General features: G+C 32.6%; 1 protein-coding gene across 2 annotated transcripts; it reads left to right on the forward strand.

Moving 5' to 3' along the window:
- Nucleotides 1-13,742: 13,742 nt before the first annotated feature.
- On the forward strand, nucleotides 13,743-22,651 carry LOC107850413 (casein kinase 1-like protein HD16). 2 transcript variants are annotated; one of them, XM_016694913.2, is made up of 17 exons: nucleotides 13,743-15,313; nucleotides 16,473-16,604; nucleotides 16,699-16,772; nucleotides 16,878-16,947; nucleotides 17,051-17,106; nucleotides 17,200-17,271; nucleotides 17,470-17,564; nucleotides 17,702-17,768; nucleotides 17,865-17,994; nucleotides 18,071-18,289; nucleotides 18,393-18,535; nucleotides 18,605-18,779; nucleotides 18,913-19,003; nucleotides 19,090-19,247; nucleotides 19,445-19,633; nucleotides 19,741-19,809; nucleotides 21,875-22,651. In XM_016694913.2, the coding sequence occupies exons 1-16, from the start codon at nucleotides 14,921-14,923 to the stop codon at nucleotides 19,798-19,800; spliced, it is 2,124 nt and encodes a 707-aa protein (XP_016550399.1). In that variant the 5' UTR covers nucleotides 13,743-14,920; the 3' UTR covers nucleotides 19,801-19,809; nucleotides 21,875-22,651. The 2 variants fall into 2 exon arrangements, with proteins under 2 accessions (XP_016550399.1, XP_016550398.1); XM_016694912.2 differs by lacking the exon at nucleotides 21,875-22,651 and having other exon boundaries at nucleotides 13,744-15,313; nucleotides 19,741-20,181.
- Nucleotides 22,652-23,749: the final 1,098 nt, after the last annotated feature.

Raw genomic sequence — 23,749 nt, forward strand, 5'->3', positions numbered from 1 at the left:
TCGATCATATGTTGCACCTGGTGGTTATTAATAAAAAAGGGCTATTGGTGTTATTGAGAGGGCGAAAAGAAAAAGACATGACTTTTCGTTCCGATTATTCAATATGAGAAATATTTCGTAAATAAATAATAAACACAATTTATAACCACAATTTTAATAACTGATCGTGACTTTTCGCCATTTTTATTTTTGAATTTATTTTTTAAATTATTTATTATATAATAAAATGGTTATTATTCTATTAAGAAATTTGAAAAGATATTTTTTTTAATTTATAAAATAAAAAGGTAAGCAAATTTGGATTAATGATATGATGATATAGTTATTTTTAAAAAAAAAAAGTAGATTATATTTTGCAACAATTAAATTATCTGATGCAACAGGTTCACTATGATTGCAACAGATGATATATCTGTTGTCACAGATGATTTATCTGATGCAACCTATATCGAGTCACAACTCAATAAAAGCAGTTCTTGGAAAGAACTAATTAATAATAATAATCTGAAAAGTCATGACTTATCACAATATTTCTTAATTTAATTAAGTCATAACTTTTTACAGTAATAAAAATGTAATTAATAAATAGAGGCGAACGGTTAGATTATATGTTGCAACAGATAGATCTGATGCAATAGATTTTCTATTTATTGTAATAGATGAATATCTATTATCACAGATGAGTTATCTGATGCAACAGATATAGAATCTGTTGTCACAACTCAATAAAAATGGTTCTTGGAAAGAACTAATTAATAATAATAATCTGAAAAGTCATGACTTATCACAATATTTCTTAATTTAATTAATTCATTACTTTTCACATTAATAAAAAATGTAATTAATAAATGGAGGTGAACAGTTAGATTATATGTTGCAACAGATATGTTATATGATGCAACATATTTTATATTTATTGCAACAGATAATATATCTGTTGTCACAGATGTGTTATCTGATGCAACAAATATAGAATCTGTTGCCACAACTCAATAAAAACGGTTCTTCGAAAGAACTAATTAATAATAATAATCTAAAAAGTCATGACTTATATCACAATATTTATTTTCTTAATTTAATCAAAAATGTAATTAATGTATGAAGGTGAATAGTCGCGCCTTTTTGCCTCTCATTCAAATTGAATCCTCTATAAATAGGTTTGTCCTTACTCAATCGTTCATTCAAATACACTCTATTTATTTATTGCATCTCGTCTTTCATATTACACTCTAGAAGATAAGATTATGAATGACCCAGTATGGGACGTTGCTTTTCTGCAAGACGCCGTGAATGAACTTCGAAATCAAGTTCGTGATCTGCAATGGGAACTGGGAGGAGTTAGATCAAGAATGTTCCGAGAGATACGCAGGCTGAGGAGGGCCTTGCTACTTCCAGTTGAAGATTGGTCGGCTGGTAATGATGATACTGATAATAATAATAATAATTAGACTATTATTTTTCTTTTAGTCTATTATATGTATTTTTATTTGTTTAATAAATAAATTATGTTTGATCTTTGATGTTTTAATCCATATTTAATTTTCATTCTGTCTATTATCTTCTCAACAAACATGTCGACGATTCGACGTAAAAAGGAATAATTTATAATCCAGTAGCAATAGCAAGATTTATCTGTTGGGTTTGTGGCATGGGTTGATTTGTGTTGTTTCAAACAGATTAATCATTCATTGCAACAGATAATTAGTTTGGTGCAACAGATAAATATTCGGATACAACAGATAATTAGTATGGTGCAACAGATAAACATCCTGATACAACAGATAATACGTCTCATGCAACAGATAATACGATAATGCAGCAGCTAAACAGTCTGATGCAACAGATAAATCTTCTGATGCAACAGATTACTCATCTGATACAACAGATTACTCATCTGATGCACCAGATGATTGATCTGTTTAAATTGTGGGAACTTATGCTGGATTCATAATCAGGGTTCTATCCATTGTTGGAAAAACAGAAGTGTACCCAGATGACAAATACGAATAAAAATCATAATTTTACTTACCAAAGTCACATATGAAGTAATGCCAAACTGGAAAGTGATGTAGTAAACAAAATTTGACCTAAGAAATTGGTCTGATCGCAGCAGTAGCGCTGTACCAACAACAACAACAAATGGTCGACAAGAAGAAAATGAAGATGATAATGAAGTAAAAGATGATGAATAAAGCAGCAAAAACAGAAACAATTAACAACAAAAATCGCTAAGAGAGAGAAAACAATAATGGATGAAAAGAGAGAGAAATACGTCTTTTTTCCTTCGTTTCCCGTTATTTTAGGTATACATTGAGATCAAAGTGTAAATTTAAAAACTTGTGGGTTATTTTCAAACTTCCCCAACTTTCTTAATACATAATAAAGTAATTGTCACCTCCAACTAATAATCAAGACTCGTGTCACCTACACCTCATTTTAAAACTCTTTTATCACATGTGGCCCAAACCCCCTGGTTTCTCCAATATGTAGTTATAGTTAATTAACATAAATTAATAGCATATATTAAATATTTAAATCATTATGGTTAAACAAAGAAATTATTAGATATTGAGACATGATATATAATTAAGTGGGAGTGGAGGGATTTTTTGGTAATTGCATGAGAGGTGGTTGAAATCACCTCTTCTATATAATAGAAAAAAAGAGAAGCAAAAAGGACATGTGTCAACACTACAAAAAACAAAAATTTTCATTAAAAACTAAATTTAAAATTAAAACTTTAAAAAGAATAAAACTTCCACACACAATAACGATTTAACACACTACACCTTAAAAATTAAAATTAAATTAACTTTTTCAACTATCACTATATAAACTGGAAAAAATGAAAAATAAAAAGAAATAATAATTTCATAACATGCAGGATTAAAAATATATTTTAAATTTCTAAATTAATTATAATTCTAAAAATACAATGAAAAATAAAAATAAATCTACACAACTATGTATTTTTTGAAAAAATGTAAAACAATCATTTTTTTGAAAAAAAAATTACAATAAAGAATGAAAATAATATTAAAATTAAAATACATTAAATTTTACAATTCTCTTGACAGTTTTTAGGTTTATCATTATCCCTGTAAATCAATTTAAAATTTGAATTTTAAACTAACCCATTATCTATCTTGACAGTTTCTATATGTATATATCAATATATAGCCTGATTCAATCAATTTGCATAAGTCTAAACAAATTAGAAAACTTCATCCACTGAAACAAACTACAACAAATTCATTCCGCTTCTACATTTGATCACTTTTCAGTTGTGCTCTAGATATTTACATAATTTTTGCTTCAATGTTTATGATATTGGATGTGAACTTTTTGATGTAATCATTTCTTAAAAGTCTTCAGAATTTTCTTTTATGCTTTTCATGACGTCTGCATTGCCTGATTTTAGTTGCATATGCATATAAAATAAATCTGCGCATTATCTAACGTGATAAAATAAATCTATGCATTATCTAACGTGATTTGTGCAGGATAGAAGGATTGATGTTAATATGAAGAAGATTTGCCTAATATACTTTCACATTTATCAAGTAAGATCAGTTAAAGCAACAATATGATCTTAATAAGTTATATTTTATAATCGTCTGAAATTTTAAAAAATTACCATTAATATTTTTGCTTTATACTCCCTCTGTTTTAAAAAGAATGACCTACTTTAACTTGGCACAAAGTTTAAGAAAATAAAGAAGACTTTTGAATCTTGTGGCCTTAAATTAAAGTTGTGTCAAATGTATCAAAATGTCCTTTAATCTTGTGGTTCTAAACATGCCATATGGAAAGCTGAAATTAAAGTATTGCCAAAAAAGAAAAGGGATCATTCTTTTTTAAATGGACTAAAAAGGAAAGTAGGTCATTCTTTTTTAAATGGAAGGAGTAACATTTATGTTGTCTAATTGTAATAACCTTTACATAATTTTTTTGTTATAGCATTGTATTCATGTTGACTTTGAAATGCAGGATTAAAGCATTAATCACAGTATACTGTTGAACAAATTGCAGAAAAAAAAAGAAGAATGAAGAATGTATTTGTTGGCAAGAGGTTGCTCAGAGTAGGAAAATTAGAAAAAAAAAAGTCATGTTACGATAGGCTCCTCTTTTTTCTTTTGGCACAAATGTCATATGCAATATGGAACAGTGTAGTATATGACACAACTTGAAAGTCTTGGTAAGAATATTATCTTAAACATTGCTTTTGTTGCTTATTAATATGATTTGAAAAAAAAAAACGCTTTGGAGATTTACTAAATTGTTGGATCATATGCTTTCTCTGTGTGACAGCGTATGTTTTTTTTGTTGTGTCATATGTTTTTAGGAGTTGTTTGGTGCACCGTCCTGGATGAAATTGATATGAATATTTTATGGGTCAATTTCATTCCATTTTTATCTCATTCTCCATATTAGATAGTAATCCCACTTTGTTCGTAAATATTTGAAGAAATAGTGCTCGAAGTAGTTAATACATCATATCAAATACTATCTCGAGATTATTTTGCTTATTTGAATTAGTTTTGATTATGTAGAGATTCTTATACTTTGACGATAATTAGAAAAATGATGTAATGATCTACCAACCTTAAATGAAAGAATGACGAGAGGAATTCAAATAGATGGTGATTGAAGATTACATGAATAAACAAGGTCTGAAGTTTCATGATTTTACCAGGGCTTGCTTCCATAATGGTCAAAGAAGAAGACATGAAAAGCTATCCATAAAAAGATTAAGGTAAATAATAAAAGTTAAAAATATATTAAGTCGAAATGACAAGCTAATATGTAGTCACTTTGATACTATAATAGTATTAAGCATTGAAAAATGAAATAAAAAAAATGGAGAACAAATAAAAATTGTTGATAATTTTGATCTATTTATTTATTTTTAACAAAATAAAAACTAATATTTTGTTAAAATATTATGATCTAATTTTTTTACGGTGATTGGATGAATTTTATCACTATATGTATAATTTATTTCTCCATTAAGATAATTTTAGTAATAAAAGTTTATTAAAGATTTATCATATGAAGAAAATTAAGATGGAAGAAATCGAGACAAATTATTTTAAAGATAAAAGAAATTGATCGAGTTAATCGATATGATTTGGTGATACATCTTTTAAACTTTTCTTCTTCTTTAAAGATTTAAGAGATTCTCGCCCAAAACCTTTTCGCATGATTTACTTTCATTAATGAATGTGATTTTTGTCATTTCCCTTTTAAGTTACTGATTAGTTGAAAACGTATCAAAAATTATAAGTATCAAGACAAATATAATATATCAAAAAGTGAATGTAAAATGATAAAATTATGATAGAAGTTGTTATAGGATTAACTTTTTCTTGGACTTTTACTAGGTATATTATGTAATAAAAAATAAGATGAAATTTTACAAATATGCTTAAGCAAGTATATTTAGTCTGCTCAAGGTAATAATATTACAAGTTCTTATAATTAACTTTTTAAAATATTGACCTCGCATCGCGCAGGTATATTTACTAGTATATATATAATTTAAAAGTATAAAACATGATTATTTGAAGATAATTTTAAATCTTATAAGCAAATGAATCCAAAAAGAATCAATTGTCATCCGCCACGTAGAAATCCACTATCGAATAAAATCACCAAACTCCAAAACCAATTTTGATGGAGTAATTAACGAATAAGAAAATGAGTTACGTGGGTAATTAGAACTAATTATTTTTTGGAAAAGGGGGTAAATATATTCTTAATTTTAGGATTTAGTTCGAATATATCTCTTGATAAAAAAGGGTTTATACAGTATATATAACTCCTATTTAGCACATAATGTGTATTTATCTTTTTTTTTTATATACAGACATATATTTATTAAATTAATAAAATTAAAAAAAAAAATTTCAGAAACATTATGAGGCTTTAAAAAATGACATCGCCTATTTTTTTTTACCCTTTCAGACCAGACTCAGACCCTAACCAAATAAAAAAAAAGGTTCATTCCCCTTTATACTTAGTCATAGAATGATTTTGTTGTAATGTTGTTTGTTGCTATTTGTTCTTGTGTTACTCTCCTTATTGATTTATGTACCTCCTTTTGCATCTTTTTCCTGGACTATCGTTTATCTTGAGCTAAGAATTTATCGGAAACAACTTCTTTAATTTTCCTATGAGGTAGTGGTACAAACTGCATACATTCTACCCTTCTCACACCTTGCAAGATTCATAAAGAGTTAATACAGAAAAGAGAAAAGACCTCTTTTCCCCCCTAAACTTGTCCTCCAAACTCACTTTAGCACTTAAACTTAACTTTCATTTATTTACTCTCTCAACATCTTTAAAGTGAATTAGTTTCGCCCCTTAATAGATATTATCACTCTCATAACGGAGAGTGTGTTACACTCTCCACACCTTAGCACCACCTCAGCGCCACGTCACTGCCACATAAAAATTTATAAATTTTTTTAAAAAAGTAATTTCACACATATATTATTTTCATGTATTTCTTTTTAAAAAGATATATATTAAATAAAAATGTCCTCCCCCCTTCTTCAACCCTCCCTCCCCCTATTTTTCCTTCTTCTTCAGTCCCTCCCTCTCCTGTCCTCTTCCAGCGCCCCCCCCCCCCTTTCTCCTCCGCAACCCCTCCCCAGCAAAATAGGTCCCCCCCTCCCAGCTCTTCTCCTTTTTCAGTCCCCCAACCCCCCTCCCTCCTTTCTTGTTAATACAAAAATACCTTCATTTTTTTCAACCTTCATCAGTCGCAACCCCACCCCTACAAACAAGTTATAATGTTTTCTTTTTCTTATATCTGATTCAAGTTTGAGTTTAAAAAATTAATTCAAAAGTTATCTTATTAACAAAAAAATTCAAAAGTTGAAATTAAAACAAATTTCATTGATCGTAAGAGGTTCAAAGACAAAATCATCAATTTAATTTAATTTTTGTTCAAATTTTAAGGGAGTTGGTTGAAGTTTGAAATGGTGTTTAATGGAGATTTTTTTTTAAATTTAGTGTATTTGTGGTTGTTCTTTGATGGTTTTAATTGAGGAAAATGAAAAGAATTGAAGAAGAGTGTTGATGAAGAATGAATATGAGGTTGTTAATAGAGAAATTTGAGTGTTGTGGATGTTTTGAAGAAGAAAGAATAAAAGGTATTCAATAGAGAATTTTTTTTAATTTAGTGTCTTTGTGATTGTTCTTTGATAGTGTTAATGAAGGAAAATGAAAAAAATAAAAGAAGAGTATTGAGGAAGAATGGATTTGAGATTGTTAATGGAGGAATTTGAGCGTTGTGGATGTTTTGGAGAAAAAAATAAAAGGTATTCAATAGAGAAATTTTTTAATTTAGTGTATTTTGTGGTTGTTCTTTGATGGTGTTAATGGAGGAAATTGAAAAAAAAATTGAAGAAGAGTATTGATGGAGAATGGATTTGAGCTTGTTAATGGAGGAATTTGAATGTTGTTGATGTTTTGGAGAAGAAAGAATAAAAGGTGTCTATTTTTTATTTTTATTTTTAAATTCTATTATATTTTAAATAAAATATTAGTGTTTTTTTTTAACAAATATATGCAGGTTTTTTTAAAACGGATATTTAAAAGAAATTAAATAAACAAAAAAAAGAGTTTTAACGCGCCCAACGGCGCTTGTTTACACGCCAGCAGTTAAGGGGGGATTTTAATTCACTTTAAAGATGTTAAGGGGGCTAAATAAACGGAAGTTAAGTTTAAGTGCTAAAGTGAGTTTGGAGGATAAATTCAGGTAGGAAAAGATGTTTTTTTTTTTTTTACATAAAAATGACCCTAAACTTGACATCAAATTATAACTTTGACCTTAAACTTTGACAGTGCACAAATATGACCTTTAACTATTCAAAACTGCACAAATATGACCTCCAATCCTACGTGACAAAACGCATGTTCAACACGCAAAACTGGGCGCATCCAGCTTAAAATCTAAGGGCATAATACATAAATATGACCTTAAACTTTGATAGTGCACAAACATGACCTTTAACTATTCAAAACTGAACAAATATGACTTTTAAATGACTCTTCACTATTATTTTTTCATTATTTTCGGCTCAAAGTTGAAAATGACATCTAATTTCTTTTGTGATTGCAGAAAAAGAGTAATATTGAAGATTTATTAATTAGGCGGGTCAGCTTCATATGAAAAAATCGAGCGGGTATGTATATATATTATAAAGTAGAGGACGAATTTAAGTTATATAATATATCTAAATATTATTTATTTAAATATTAAATTAAAGATGAAACTATACTAATAAAAAAAAAATTATAGTTTTAATAAAGCGTTATTAAATTAATGTTATTAAGGATAGTAGTAGTAGTAGTATATTAAATTGACGTTATCAAATTAACGTAATTAAAATGTTATTAAATTAACTTTATTAAAACGTATTAAGTTAACGAGGGGCGGACCTACGTGGTTGCCATGGGGTTCACCCGAACCCCCTCGGTAAAAAAATTATGTTGTATATATATAAGATAGAAAATGTATATTTATGTACGTATATTAATGTTGAACCACATGAAACAAGACACTTAGATAGCCCAGTGGTGTTATTTGCTTTTCTTGGGCGCTTCCTTCAGCCTACAGTACGGGTTCGATCCCTGCTAGTGGCTGTTTTTTTTTAATTAAAAAAAAGCTAGGTGTTGCTGCTATAGAAATAAATAATAATAATAATAATAATAATAATAACAATAATAATTTTTTAAAATTAAAAAAAGGTTAAGTAAGCTAGGTGTTGCTGCTATATAAATAAATAAAATAATAATAATAATAATTTTTTAAAATTAAAAAAAGGTTAGGTGCTGTTACTGTAGAAATAAATAAAAAAATTATTATTATTGTTATTATAATTATAACAATAATAATAATAATAATTAAAAAAAAAAACGACGTCGTTTTAACACAAAAAATAAAACTTTGACAGTGCACAAATATGACCTTCAACTATTCAAAACTGCACAAATATGACCTCTCTCCAAGTCAGCCCTTTTAACGACGTGACACCGTGTGATTGGATTACCTTTCCACGTAGGCGCGAGTGAGACTCACGCATGGGGTTGCAAAATCGGAGGTCATATTTATTCATGTTTTGAATAGTTAAAGGTCCTATTTGTGCACTATCAAAGTTTAAGGTTAAAGTTACAATTTGGTGTCAAGTTTAGGGTTGTTTTTATGTATTAACTCGTTCATAAATAGCCACCACATGTATTATCCATCTCTTAGGAGAGTTTATAAACAAATTCAGTTTAGTAATGAGCATCACGATTCTAGTATTTCGATATAGAGAAGAACTTATGATTAGCTTTTCCGAGAAATTTTCGAACAAACAATTTTAGCGAAATTTTTTAATTTCTTATTTTACTATCTTATATATTCCTCAATTCGTAGAGTACATTGAATGTACATAAATGGTTATAACAGAGTTTCTCTTATTCGCATTAACAATCACATTGTGTAAGACTATGTTGATGTAATAGTGAAAGTATACCTACACCACTTTTCAAATGAGCTATATATGTTTTAAATTGCAAAGTTGTTGGAAGGTGCGACATATATGCATTTATTTGGTTCATCCAACTCAAAAAAATTCTTACATGGTGCGATATTGTTCGATTTAAATCAAGTCTCCACGATTTTTCTCCAAAAAACTCACACCATTTAGATATCCTACACCTTACATATAGTTTTTCAATTTTTTTCTTTTTGATAACTAACAGTAACTTTATTAATTACCAATGAAACAGTACAAAACATCAGTCCAGATATAACTCATCCTGCTGTCTCAAACAAATACTCTCAATACTACTAGTATGGCTGAGATAGAGTTAAGACACACCTCCTAGGAAGGGTTACCTATATGCTGCCTCAAAAACTAAGGGCCCGTTTGGCCATGAAATTTTATTTTTTTTCGAAATTTTTTTTTGGAGTTGGAAATTGTGGTGTTTGGTCATGAAAATTCAAAAAATAATTTCGAAATTTTTTGCTGAAAAGGGAAAATAGGTTTTTGTTGTTTTCACAATTTTCCAACTCGAATTCCAACTTTTATTATTATTACAAATAATCCTAATCTTTTAAATTTTTACATAAAACTCTCCTTGTAACATTACTTTTTCGATATTACGTATATAGCAGTTTTTAAGAATACAATAATTATAATTTCAAACTTAATACTATCCTAATTAATATATATCTCTTTTTCTCTCTCATCATTATTTTTATCCCTTATTTAATTTTCTCCCTTATTTAAGACATTATTTTACTGCTAATTTATATTTATACCTATAAATATATAAAGTATTATATTTATAATAGAAATATACAAAGTATGTTATATATAAAGTTTATACCATGTATATACCATATACACACATATATAAATCTACAAAGTATTAAGAAACATACTAAGCATATTTATAATATAAATATACAAAGTATGTTATATATGAAGTTTATACCATGTATATATCATATACACATATATATAAAAATACAAAGTATAAAGAAACATACTAAGCATATTTATATATTTATGGTATATGATATAATATACCATAAATATGCAAAGCGTGTTTTACATAGAAATAATTTATTCACACACAGTAAAATCTTTCATGTATAAGAAAATTAAAGAAATAAATTAGCGGCACCCTAAAATTTAATAACAACTCATCATTTCCTAATTTATAGGAACGAAAAATGAAGGAAATAAATTAAATAAATTCCTACAAAAATAAATTTGTTTAAAAGATAATATTTGTTACCTAAAAAACAGGAAGCAATGATCTAATAATATAACATCCATATTTAAAATTTTCAAATATGAGAAAACGACTATTAATGTAAATATTATATATGTCATAATTGAAATTCATTCAATATGGCCATGCATATGTAATTATTTTTATAATAGTGGTTAATTATGTTCTTTTTCCATTAGTAGGTAAATTTTAGTTGGGTGATTTTGATAATTTGTAAAAGTTAGGGCATAAAATTATATTTTAAAAAGTAAAAAAAAAAAAATTCAAAAAAGATATGGTCAAACACAACTCCAACTCTAATTTCAACTCCAACTCCAAAAAACTTTAGTTTTCATGACCAAACGGCTACTAAACAGTATAGGACCAATAATCATACTATCAAAACTCATAAAGGACATAATTGCAACATTTGTCTGACTCCTGGTGAAGCTCTAACATTACACACCATTCCATAAAGTTTGTGCAAAGGAGCATTGAGAGAACAAATGATCTCTTTTTTTTTTTCATTCGGTGTCTGGTAACCGCATTGAAGTTCGACTAATTTGAATTCACATTGGGTGGGGTCCCATTTGGAGGGTAGCGCTCCCAACAGAGTTTTTTCATGTCTAGGATCGAACTCTCGACCTCTGGTTAAGGGTGAAACAACCTCATCCACAACACCACAACCCATGTTGGTAACAAATGATCTCTTGACTCTATGAATAGTGGGCAAAAAAGCACATTCAACATTTTTTAAAGTCTTTTGTCATTAATGTGAGACTTTTGTTCATGTACATGAAAAAAGACATAAAGTCACCCATAAAGTTGTTCGATTTTTGTAAAAAGATACTTAAATTATACAGGCGATCTATTACCTTACGAAACAACTTTAAAGTATTATTCATACCTCTTTTTTCAGCCAATACCAGTTACACCAACAAATATGTAAGTCACCTGCCAATTATCAAATTAATTTTTATCTTTTTTAGAAATTATAGCCATATATTTTTAAATATTACTTTTCTTTTTCTTTATTTTTTTTCTTCTTCACATTTTCTGTTGAAATTCCTTTGCCATGATCATCCAACTCCACCATTGCCGTTGCAACAATCACCAATTCCACCGTAAAGTGACCAAATAGTTGTCAAACTACCGCTAACTGGTTTATGAATATCAAATCCATCTATATCAAAATCTAAATACTCAAACTACCACCAAATAATTATAATCTAAATACTCAAATTACCCCTAAACTAAAATTTGAAATCTGAATCGGCACCTTTCCAACAAAAATTTATTTTTTCATATTGGGTATATCGTCGGAAAATACCCTGTCAAAAAAAATTGTGACTAACATACCATCTCTCTTTTACCCCTTTTTTAAATCTCTTTATTATTTTTATCGAAAAATAAATATTGACCACGATAATATCCACCACCATCGCATTAACGGAGAAGAAGAGGAAGGGGAAAATAAAACTCCATTGATGAAGAAGAAACGAAGAAGAAACAAAAGAAAAAACAGAAAGGAAGAAAAAAAATGGTAAAATAGAGAAAAGGAAAAAAGTGGAAACTTTTTTATTACACATGGTGTTTTAAATTTTTTTTCCCCTCACGCGCCTCCTCTTGCTTGTTAAAATACATAGGCTGAAAATAAGTCAAAAGGGGTTATTTTTAATGGTCTTAACTAATTTCATGGGGTAATAGGTCGTCCGTATAGTTTAGGTGTCTTTTTACAGAAGTCGAACAACTTTAGGGGTGACTTTAGGTCTTTTCTCTTTATATATCCGACAATCTTTCTCTCGAACTAAGTTCCACATGACTCATTACCACGATCCATGGTCACCGAGATACTCAACAATTTTTTCCTCAAAATAAGTTTCACGTAGCCCATTACTACGATCCACGAGTCACCGAAATTCACTGTGTCTCACCCTCATCGTCTGAGTATTATCATTTTCTTCTTGTGCGTGTATCTCAAGCTTTAAAGCAACCAAACTGAGCCCCCCACCCCACTCCACCCCATCATTTCGCCACATTACCATACTCATTTTGTCGAACTTGGGCTCTAATATTAATTGTTGGGCTCATCTTAGCCTAATGACACTCTTATATGGTGAAATATTGTCTCCTTAGAGTCAGGCACACACAATTTCCCCCTAAAGACTCACACCACTAAGAGATCAATATAAGCTTCAAACTATTTCCAGTTACCTTGTTCGCACACCAACAACATCATTTGTTAACTAATGAAGGTCATAAACATTAATTTCTTAATGAGGCATATCCTCTCCAAACCGGAAATATACACATCACTTCTTAAATGATCAAGGTCATATAGATTTAACTAGGTATATCTAGAGCTTTCAATACGTGTTGGTCTAGCCCATACGGACTTTGAGTTTGACTGGCTAGGTCGGGTTGGCCCATCAAAATGATGGGCCGAAAAACACCAAATCCACACCATTACTTTGTGGGTTACGGGCCATCCTATCTTTTAAAAAATAATATTTATAATTTAATATTAGAATGTTAATAAATAAAAATATTATCAAACAATATTATATAGTGTTAATACTTATTAATTAAATCTCTATCACCCCAAAAAATACTCCTAATAGCGAAATTAAATAAGTTTTGACACGATATCCTTCGAACCAAATAAAAATACTACTAAGCAATCTAAATAGTTGCATGTATTTGACTTACAGATCGGCCATGGACTAGCCCAACCCACATTATTAAAACCTCACGGGCCACCGGCCACGGATTTATTCGAATCGAGTTGAAAAACTCTGTTTTTAAATGAGCCCAACTCTATCAAATTATAATACGAATTAGGCTGATCCAACGGATCTGATTCATATTGACGGCTCTATCTATGTCAATTCTAAATCGTAAACTCGAAAGTATATTTGCCTATTTAAACCCAAAAAAAAATCATTTATAAGTAATAAATTTACCCAAAAATTAGAAAAAAACACTAATAACAAAAATAAGGAGGAGCGCCACCTCTTCATTCATACCCCCATCACTTTCCTCGCTTCCCCATTGCTTTCATCGTTTTCTCTTTCTCTCTCTCTCTCTTTCCATATATCCCCACAATATAAACCCTTCATTTTCCCTATAAATTACACATCAGCCACCGTTCATCGGCGAATTCCCGGCGCTCCGATTTTACCCTCGAAGATCCGAAAGAGTAACTTAGAAGAAGTGTCTAGAAAGGCGACGAGCTGTTGCTCCGATTTCTGTAATCCCGATTTTACCCTCGGAAATCCGTAGAACTGAATAGTAGAAAGAAGGTCAATTTAGGAGTTTCACAAAATTGACACTGCGGTAGAAAAGAAGGATATAGATAACGAGGAGTTACCGGTGGTTCAGTTTGGTAATTCCGATTTACCCTCGAAGATCCGTTTTGTGGTGGAGAACTGAATAGTAGAAAGAAGGTCAATTTATGAATTTCAGAAAATTGATACTGCGGTAGAAAAGAAGGATATAGATAACGAGGAGTTGCCGGTGGTTCAGTTTTTGTAATTCCGATTTTACCCTCGAAGATCCACTTTGTGGTGAAGAACCGAGTAGCAGAAGAGTCTAGAAAGAAGAAATGAATAGCAACGAGGAGTTGTTGTTGCTCTGAATTGTGTAATTCCCATTTTACCCTCGAAGCTTTTTGGTTGCTCCAATTTCTGTTATTCTGATTTTACTTTCATTTGGTGGTGAAGAACTGAATTCTAGAAGACTCTAAAAAGAAACAAATAGGAAAGAAGAAGGATATAGACAACGAGGAATTGCTGTTGCTCTGATTTCTGTAATTCCGATTTCACCCTCGAAGATCCATTTGGTGGTGAAGAACTGAATAGTAGAAGACTAGAAAGGAAACGAATAGCAACGAAGAAGGGATATAGATAACGAGGAGTTGCTGTTGCTCTGATTTCTGGAACTCCGGTTTTACCCTCGAGATCCTTTTGGTGGTGAATACGTGAACAGTAGAAGACTATTGATAAAGCGGAGTTACTTTCTGTAATTCCGATTTTACCCTCGGAGATCCTTTTGGTGGTGAAGAAGTGAATAGAAGAGTGTAGAAAGGTGGCGAGGAGAAAGATGATGGTCAAGTTAGGGTTTTCACAAGTTTGATGGATGGATGATCGATATGCCTCAACTGCGTAGTGGAGTACGTAGAGGCCGTCGTCGTGCAATTGAACCAGAAGAAGAAAACAATAACAACAACGTTAACGATAACAAGAGGATAACGAGGAGAAATACTGCTGCAAAGAATACTAGGCAGAGAGGAGGTGCTGGGAAAATAGTTGGAGGAAGGAATAGTAATAAGAACAAGGAGGTTGTACCAGTAGTTGATGAGATTGCTGTGAAGAAAACAGCGATTGACATAGCGGATAAGGATAAGGAAGTAGAGAAGGCGAAGGAGGAAGAGGTAGGAGAAAAAGAGATGGATGAATATGATAGTGGTGGACAGAGTGGTGATAAGGGTTTGGGTGCTGAAGATGAAGGAAGCACTGCTCCATTGCCTGAAAGGGTATCATTTTCACTCATAAATCTCTCTGCTTTGAACAATTTGTGCCTTAAAGTTAGATAAATGCAATTGTGATTTTTATTTATGTATGTGATTTTCAGTTAGTTCTGCAGGTTTTGAGGTTGTAGATTTGGCTATATATTTTGAAGTTGAAACTTACAAATTCTGAGTTTTTGAAATTGAAAGTTGAACCATGAAAAATTGAGTTTTTGAAGTTGAAGCTTGAAACTTGAAAGTTCGAGCGTTTGAAGTTGAAGGTCGAAACTGTTTGAGTTTTTGCAGTTGAAGCTTGAATCTTGAAACATGAAAATTGTAGTTTTTGAAGTTGAAAATTTGAGTTTTTGAAGTTGAAACATGAAAACTTGAGTTTTTGGAGTTGATACTTGAAAGATGAGGAGATTTGAGTTGTTGAAAGTGAAATTTGAAACATGAAAATTTGAGTTTTTGAAGTTGATACTTGAAACATGAAAATTTGAGTTTTTGAAGTTGATACTTGAAACATGAAAATTTGAGTTTTTGAAGTTGAAACTTGTAATTGTAAGTTCTTGAAGTTGAAACTTGAAACGTGAAATTTGAGTTTTTGAAGTTGAAACATGAAAATTTGAGTTTTTGAATTTGGAACGTGAAAGTTTGAGTTTTTGAAGTTGTGATTTTTGGAACTTGAAGTTGTGTTTGGACATGCATTTTATTTGGAAAAAATTGAAGTTTTGTGAGTGGAAGCTCCAAAACTCAAAAACTGGTTTAAGCCATTTTTGTTTAACTTGAAAATAGTTGATGATCAAATTTTATGGCCAAGCAGATATTTGAAGATAAATTTTATCTATGGCCAAACGTGAGCTTTGTGTTTTAACTGTGGAGTGTGGATCACAAGTACTGCAGCTAGGTGTACTAGTGGTTTCTACATTTTGTTCTTTCCGACCCCTTTGAATTTTATCACCATTCCTGTGAATTATGAATTCTCTAGTAGTTCCTATGTGTGTGTGTGTTTTCACTAACTTTGGCTCTGATAATTTGTTCGTGGTTGCCGAAATTTTGAATTCTCTAGTCCTGTTAGCGTAGAGACATCTTACTGTTTCTCTTCTACTTTACCCTTTTCCCTAGTTTTATATTGAAGCACTTGACTTGATTGTTGTATTAAATTGTTTCCTTTTGTGTCCAATAGGTCCAGGTTGGTGGATCGCCAGCATATAGGATTGACAGGAAACTTGGTAAAGGAGGATTTGGTCAAGTTTATGTAGGTCGTCGTGCGAACCCACCAAATCCACATGAAAGAACTGGCCCTGGAGCAGTAGAGGTACATCATTACTTCTCCAATTAGTTACTGTTTTATTTGTTGTATGCGAAGATGATTCTCTTTATTATTATGAAGTTATTATTTCTGGTTCTAGGTTGCCTTGAAATTTGAGCATAGAAGCAGCAAAGGTTGTAACCATGGACCACCTTATGAGTGGCAGGTCTACAAGTATGTAGCAACAGTTGTGTTCCTTCTTTTATCTTATTTATCTATAATTGATATCTGGTAACTAAAGGTTTTGTAAGAGTTGATGTCCTTTCTTGTTGTTTTTAGTGCTCTTGGTGGCAGTCATGGTATACCACGTGTTCATTACAAGGGACGTCAAGGTGATTACTATATTATGGTATGTCATCTGCAGTGTTGTGGAGTTACTTTATCATTTGTTTCAAGTTGCAGTTGATTTCAATTTCCATTACAACTGCTGAATTCCTGTAATGAAATCACAGGTTATGGATATGCTTGGTCCTAGTTTATGGGATGTCTGGAACAATAATTCCCACACGTAAGATCTATTCTCCATCCATATTATTATAGAAAATGCTTCTGTTTCCTGGGCCTCACTGTCAGCTCTTTGGTTCTTATGTTGTCCATTTAGGATGTCTATTGAAATGGTAGCATGCATTGCTATTGAAGCGATCTCCATCCTAGAGAAATTGCACTCCAGAGGGTAAGTATAGCACACTTAGATTAATAGTTCCTGGTGTACTACATGTAGGAAGCTGTTTTCTATTCTTAGATAGATTTCTATAAATTCTGGCAATTACACCGTCTGTTTTGGCCTCCCTGAAAAGGGGGAAAAACAAGAAGCACAACAAGGAAATAATGTTTAATTTATCTGATTGGTTTGTCTGGCTGATATTGGAAGGTATGTGCATGGAGATGTAAAGCCCGAAAACTTTCTTCTTGGAACCCCCGGAACTCCTGATGAGAAAAAATTGTTTCTTGTTGACCTTGGATTAGGTGAGTTAATGATTGTAGCTTAGAAAAGGAGGCAATTTTTTTATTGTTGATCTTTCCTATATTCTCTCTTTGGAATCTTCATCATGCTCTATTCAGCATAATATGGTTGTGCTGATTTACCTGTTTGAATACTCCAGCAACAAGGTGGCGTGATACTTCTACTGGCTTACATGTCGAGTATGATCAACGGCCTGATATCTTTAGGTACAATATCCAATAATTCAATTTGTCCTATCTCTTTGCTTGGCTACATTTGTTTTCCTCTGCTTCCACTGACTATTAAGAGAACCATTGCATCAGAGGAACTGTAAGGTATGCTAGTGTGCATGCTCACCTGGGAAGGACTGGAAGCCGGAGGGATGATTTAGAGTCACTGGCTTACACTCTCATCTTCCTTCTCCGAGGCCGGCTGCCTTGGCAGGGATACCAGGTTTTCTTTTTTCTCAACTTAATTGCACATTTTACTTGTAATTGTCTCATTTCGGTGACACAGTTCTTTTTTTTAGGGCGAGAACAAAGGTTTCCTTGTCTGCAAGAAAAAGATGGCATCTTCTCCGGAAACTCTTTGCTGCTTCTGCCCTGCTCCATTTAGGCACTTTGTGGAATATGTTGTGAACTTGAAGTTTGATGAGGAGCCTAACTATGCCAAGTATATCTCCTTATTTGATGGAGTAGTAGGTCCAAATCCGGACATCAGGCCAATCAACACTGACGGTGCACAGAAGGTTGGTATTATTTTCGGACAGCCTTATGCAGGCTTCTTTTTATGTTGAAGAATCAGCAATAGAAGTAGAATTTTGCTAACATGTTTTTTTTTGGTTTCTGAAGCTTATATACCAAGTTGGGCAGAAAAGAGGAAGATTGACAATGGAAGAAGATGATGATGAACAGCCGAAGAAGAAGGTTCGTATGGGAATGCCTGCAACACAATGGATCAGTGTTTACAATGCTCGTCGCCCAATGAAGCAGAGGTATATACAGTTTTAAATCTCTCTGTTTTGAGCTTGTGAACAATGTAGTGGCTTTGTTTGGGCTTGCAGGTATCACTATAATGTTGCTGATATGAGGCTAGCTCAGCACATTGAGAAAGGAAATGAAGACGGGCTATTTATCAGCAGTGTGGCATCTTCTTCGAACTTGTGGGCCCTAATCATGGATGCAGGGACTGGGTTCAGTGCCCAAGTTTATGAATTGTCTCCTTTATTTCTTCACAAGGTCTGTTATGCTCCAAAGAGTGGTTTATGTTGAAGCATATTCATGTTACATTATGTTGCATATTTGCACTACCTCTACCAAACTTATGCATTTCATGCTTTATCTAACTCCCTCTGTATATGTTTAAACATAGGAATGGATTATGGAGCAATGGGAGAAGAATTATTATATTAGTGCCATAGCTGGAGCTAATAATGGGAGCTCATTAGTTATCATGTCAAAGGGTTAGTTGAACTCCTATAACATGTTATACATGTTTTGCACCGTGAATTTGGGTAGACTAAATGTAGTTTTGTTTGTAAAATGTCAGGTACACAGTATCTGCAGCAATCATACAAAGTCAGCGAGTCTTTTCCATTTAAGTGGATAAACAAAAAGTGGAGAGAGGGGTTTTATGTAACTTCCATGGCAACTGCAGGAGGTAGATGGGCAATTGTTATGTCTCGTGGGGCTGGGTTCTCTGATCAGGTTTTTATCATGGATTCTCTTTTTTTTTTTTTTTAGGGTCACTCGCTATTTTGACTCTCTACTTCATCTGAGGTAGTGGTATGGTCTGCGTACACTCTACCCTCCCCAGACCCCACTACGTGGGAATACACTGGGTACGTTGTTGTAGGGTCACTCGCTATTTTGTTCAAATTTGTAATTTGGCATATAACTTACAGGTGGTGGAACTAGATTTTCTCTATCCTAGTGAAGGGATCCATAGGAGATGGGATGCTGGCTATAGGATTACATCGACTGCAGCCACACTTGATCAAGCTGCTTTTGTTTTAAGTGTTCCAAGAAGGAAACCTGCAGATGAAACACAAGAGACACTTCGTACTTCTGCTTTTCCTAGCACTCATGTCAAGGTTGTTTATTTAACCAATTATTCTTTTTTCTTAACAGGAACTGCTCTGTTTCTCATTGTTTTTGGCCTCCATGTTCAGTAGTTAACTATTGATTTTGCTCGCTGCAGGAGAAATGGGCAAAAAATCTTTACCTTGCATCTGTCTGTTATGGGAGAACTGTTTCTTGAGGCACCCAGGTTTGGCTGCTTATTTTCCTGGGTGCCATATGATATCTCTGAATGTGCTTTGAGCAACTTCTGCTTATTTTTCTAACTAATGAAGAAAAATAGACAACACTGTTTCATGCTTGTCAAGACGGCTTTTCTTTTCATTTGGAGATGATTTGCAGCGATCAGTGTATGTGAATATTAGTATAGGCAGTTCAGGAGCTAGGGTGGAAGTAATTTTACATATTGGTTAAAGATTGTACAGCTTGAACAATAATTAGTTTTCAGAGACGAGTGAAACAGGATATTCTGTAGTATTATGAACCGGGCAATTTAATGTTGTGTTAAGGAGTTTGAACACTGTTAGTCAATCTCAGTTTCTATATCTGTTTTTTCTTGCCCCATCCTGGTTTTGGCTCGGTTAGTCCAGATATTATGTCGGTTGGTTCTTCACAGCGGTTTTGCCCTGGAAATGAATTTTAACTTACAAGTATAGTTGAACTTTGTTCCTGTTGTTTTATATGTTAGCTCTAATCACGCCTTACGTGCATTTATGATCATTTGGAGCTTTGGTCACTGGAAATTATAATTTTCAGCACCGGTTTCTCTTCCTCTTCATCATACCTCTACACTGTAGTACTCTCATTCTGAGGTTATCCTTGTTTTGTTTGTTGCGCTACTGAAATAAAAGGTGTTTTGAAGGCAAAAAGAGCAGTTGAAAACATAATTGTTTGCACCGCCTGTACTATTGGAAAAGGTGGAAAGGTGGTTATGAATTTAGATTACATGGTGGACCTGCTAGACTGCTTGGGATTTTATGTAATCTAGCCTGCATTTTCTCTGTACTTTCACATTTTCATCTTGAGACTGTTTCCAATAAAATGTTATCTTATCAAAAAAAACTGCACACTAGTGACCATTTTGGCACTTTGGTTTTCAGACAGAAGTACTGTTAGTTGTCCCCCACCAACCACGTGTACATATTTCTTTGTCTGGGATATGTGAATTAGTTGATATTTTCCAATAAAGATATTTCAAGTAACTAAGGCTGTCCCAGAAATAGAAATTTTTAGCTTGGGAAGTGGTGGTTTTCCAAGGATATTAGGTGGCGTTTGATGTGAAAACCAGGTGAAAAATTTGTTGGTCAAGATTCTTTTCACCTGGTTTTCCTTCAAAAGGAGTTTGCTTCCTAGCAGTTAAAAATTTCGTTATTTTTTTTCTTTTTCTGGTTGTTATTCCCTTTATTAAATTTTCATGGTATGAATACATTCGCCTGCATTAGAGTGGTCTTATAGGTCTGTACGGTACATTAGCCAGCAAAAATGAAGTATTTGCAGGTCAGAAGCTTCTAACCAATATTTTTGTGATACCATACTAAGTGTACTCAATATTTTGTTTTTTGGAAAAGATGCTTATTTGCAATGTGTTGCATACCTGGAGCCAAAGAAGATCTATTATCATGTAGCAACTCGGGAGTTAATTAAGATGTGTAATTTACCAGTCTTCTGTATTATTATTATTTTAACCCCGTTCTTGGAGCTCCCTTGGTGACTTGAATCCACAACCTTAAGGTTGGAAATGGAGGGTGCTGACACCTGAGCAACCCCTGTCACCAGTCTGCTAGTCATTTTGTTGCCGCTATTTGGATTTCGAGCGTCTAGAGCTTTTTAGAAGCTATTATTCTGGATTTCTGGTGCAGAGCTTGGCCTCTTGCCCGTGCTACTTTTTTTTTAAGAAACACAGTATCAAAATTTTCCAAAGGATTCTGGGATCTGAAGAGAGTTCCTGTCAGAGCTGAAATATACTCACCCCTCCATTTTTCTAGAAAATTGAAGCTTTTTCACTTAACTTTGTCAGCTGGTCAAGCATGTGGTGTCCAGGCTCTTGTGACTACGGGGTTTTAGGTGGGGTTTTAGGTAATGCAAACGGCAGTTGGTTGCACTCTTATGTTGCAGAATTCCTTTTTATGTGCTTATGCTGTGTGCACGATAATCTTATCTTTTGCAAGTTATATTTAGTGTGTGCAGAAAATTGTGGTTATGTTGCAATGTCACATTCTTCCAGAGTCCACTAACCAATTTTATTTGGGTGGTAGGTGTCTGCCTGCCTGTGGCCTGATGTGGTAGGTGCAGAAAATGATAGCTGCTAGTCCTGATATTAGTTGTTACCGAGTATTCGTGGATGAACTTAAATTTGTTACCCGGAAACCCATGTTTAGATGTAGAGTGGCCCTGCTTGCAAATGCAATCCTAGCCCCTTTCTAGTCTTGAGGTGTCTTTGTATTTAGGTGACCCCATGTCAATTTTGGTATGCACGGTTCTGTGGTGTGCATAGATGATTCCTCTAGCTACATCTGTTGATCAGCATGAGCTGCTTTTGCTTCCCAGCTTCAGAATATTTCAAGGTTCTAGGTTTGTTCTGCATCAAACTGGTGTGCGGGTGGCACACTAGGATGGAGCTCAGGTCGGTACTTGGTAGCTATTGCACTTTGCTTTGTGGAAGGATTGATGTCTTGGCATTCAAATGTTGGTTTAGTGGTACAAAAAAGTGGGTGCAAACTTTGGCAGTTTCTTACTATCTACCTAGTCATTCCTTGTATGTGCTGATTGGAGATGACAAGTAGTTGGTGTTGGTGGAATAATTGAGGTATATTGAAGTGGGTTAGAGTGAGGGGGTGGGGGATGATTCCTTTCGGAGAATTTTGAGCTGATTAACCAGGCTGTGGACGTGTATAGGTAGCTTAGGATCCAAATTGGACTCATACGTGTAACAAATAAGATAACAAAAGCAGCAACACTTCATTAACAAGCCAATTTAGTTTCGGGAAATTACTTGATACCAAGTTATTTTGGAAATGAAATTGCGTAGACGTGTATGTGTGTTACAAACCTATTTTACATAAATCACGCGAGGTTGTTAAGTCTGTTTGCCAATGAAACCGGTCTCTAATTTTAAGGCATAAGCACTTGAATAATACAATTTGAGTATCCCATCGTCTTTCTCCAAGCAAGGGTCAAATAAAGACAAAGAAGATACCTAGCACGACAAAGTACTCTCCGTAGGCATGAAATGAGCTACTCAAATTTATCGGTGTGCATCGATCGGTTTTGTTTGGTTTATCGATTTTTGATTTTTAAATATGCTAAATCAATAATCAAATTAATAAGATATTTTTATCAATTTTTGAATTTTAGGCCTTAACGGTTCAGTTTCGATTTAATCAGTAAGAAAATATTCGTAAAATAGAAAAAATAGTAACTAACATGAAAAGAAATTGAATCTAAGTTACAATCAAAATCCTACATGATTTGTTGTAATTAACATGAATCCTCGACAAGTTTGAGCTAAATATTTGTTTATATATATATATATATTTACTATGGTAATTTACTATATTTTTATTGGGTTATCGGTTTATCCAATAACCCAATAAGAAAAAATCTCACCAAATTAATAACTTAATAATTTTTTTTATCAATTCAATTTATTGTTCGGTTTGATTTTTCACACCCCTACCTAGAATATTCTCTTTGCTTGGGGGGAAGGAGTCGAGAGAGCACCAAGAAAAAAAATCGCGCCAACAGTGAAAGGTTTTAACCGGGGTAGCTTTGTCTTAGATAAGGTGTTTTTTATTATAATTAAGAAGATTTAATTGTTCTTTGAGAATAGGTAAGTCGAAATACCTATTCTTTGTGTCAGGAGTTAATATTTCCTCATGATACATGCAAGTCCAAAAGAGCAACAATTAAATAAACGGAGGAGTATCATTATTAAAAAAAAAAATAAAAAAATTAATTGATTAATAATTAAATTACCACACTTAAATTAGAACAAAGAAAAATAGGCATAACACATCAATGTGCCCTATAACTTAGTTTCAGCTAGCATCTAAGTTCTTCAACTTTGCGTGTGCACAAGTAGACATATAAACTAATATAAAATTAAATAAATAGACATGTGCATTCGATGT

This window comes from Capsicum annuum, chromosome 12, assembly GCF_002878395.1.
Source record: "Capsicum annuum cultivar UCD-10X-F1 chromosome 12, UCD10Xv1.1, whole genome shotgun sequence".
In the NCBI taxonomy this organism is placed as follows: Eukaryota; Viridiplantae; Streptophyta; class Magnoliopsida; order Solanales; family Solanaceae; genus Capsicum; species Capsicum annuum.

Coding starts and splice junctions, on each gene's coding strand:
- LOC107850413 (XM_016694913.2), top strand. CDS start 14,921: ATGATCGATATGCCTCAACTGCGTAGTGGAGTACGTAGAGGCCGTCGT. Junction 17,272..17,469: donor GAGAAATTGCACTCCAGAGG/GTAAGTATAGCA, acceptor TGATATTGGAAG/GTATGTGCATGGAGATGTAA. Junction 17,995..18,070: donor TGCCTTGGCAGGGATACCAG/GTTTTCTTTTTT, acceptor TCTTTTTTTTAG/GGCGAGAACAAAGGTTTCCT.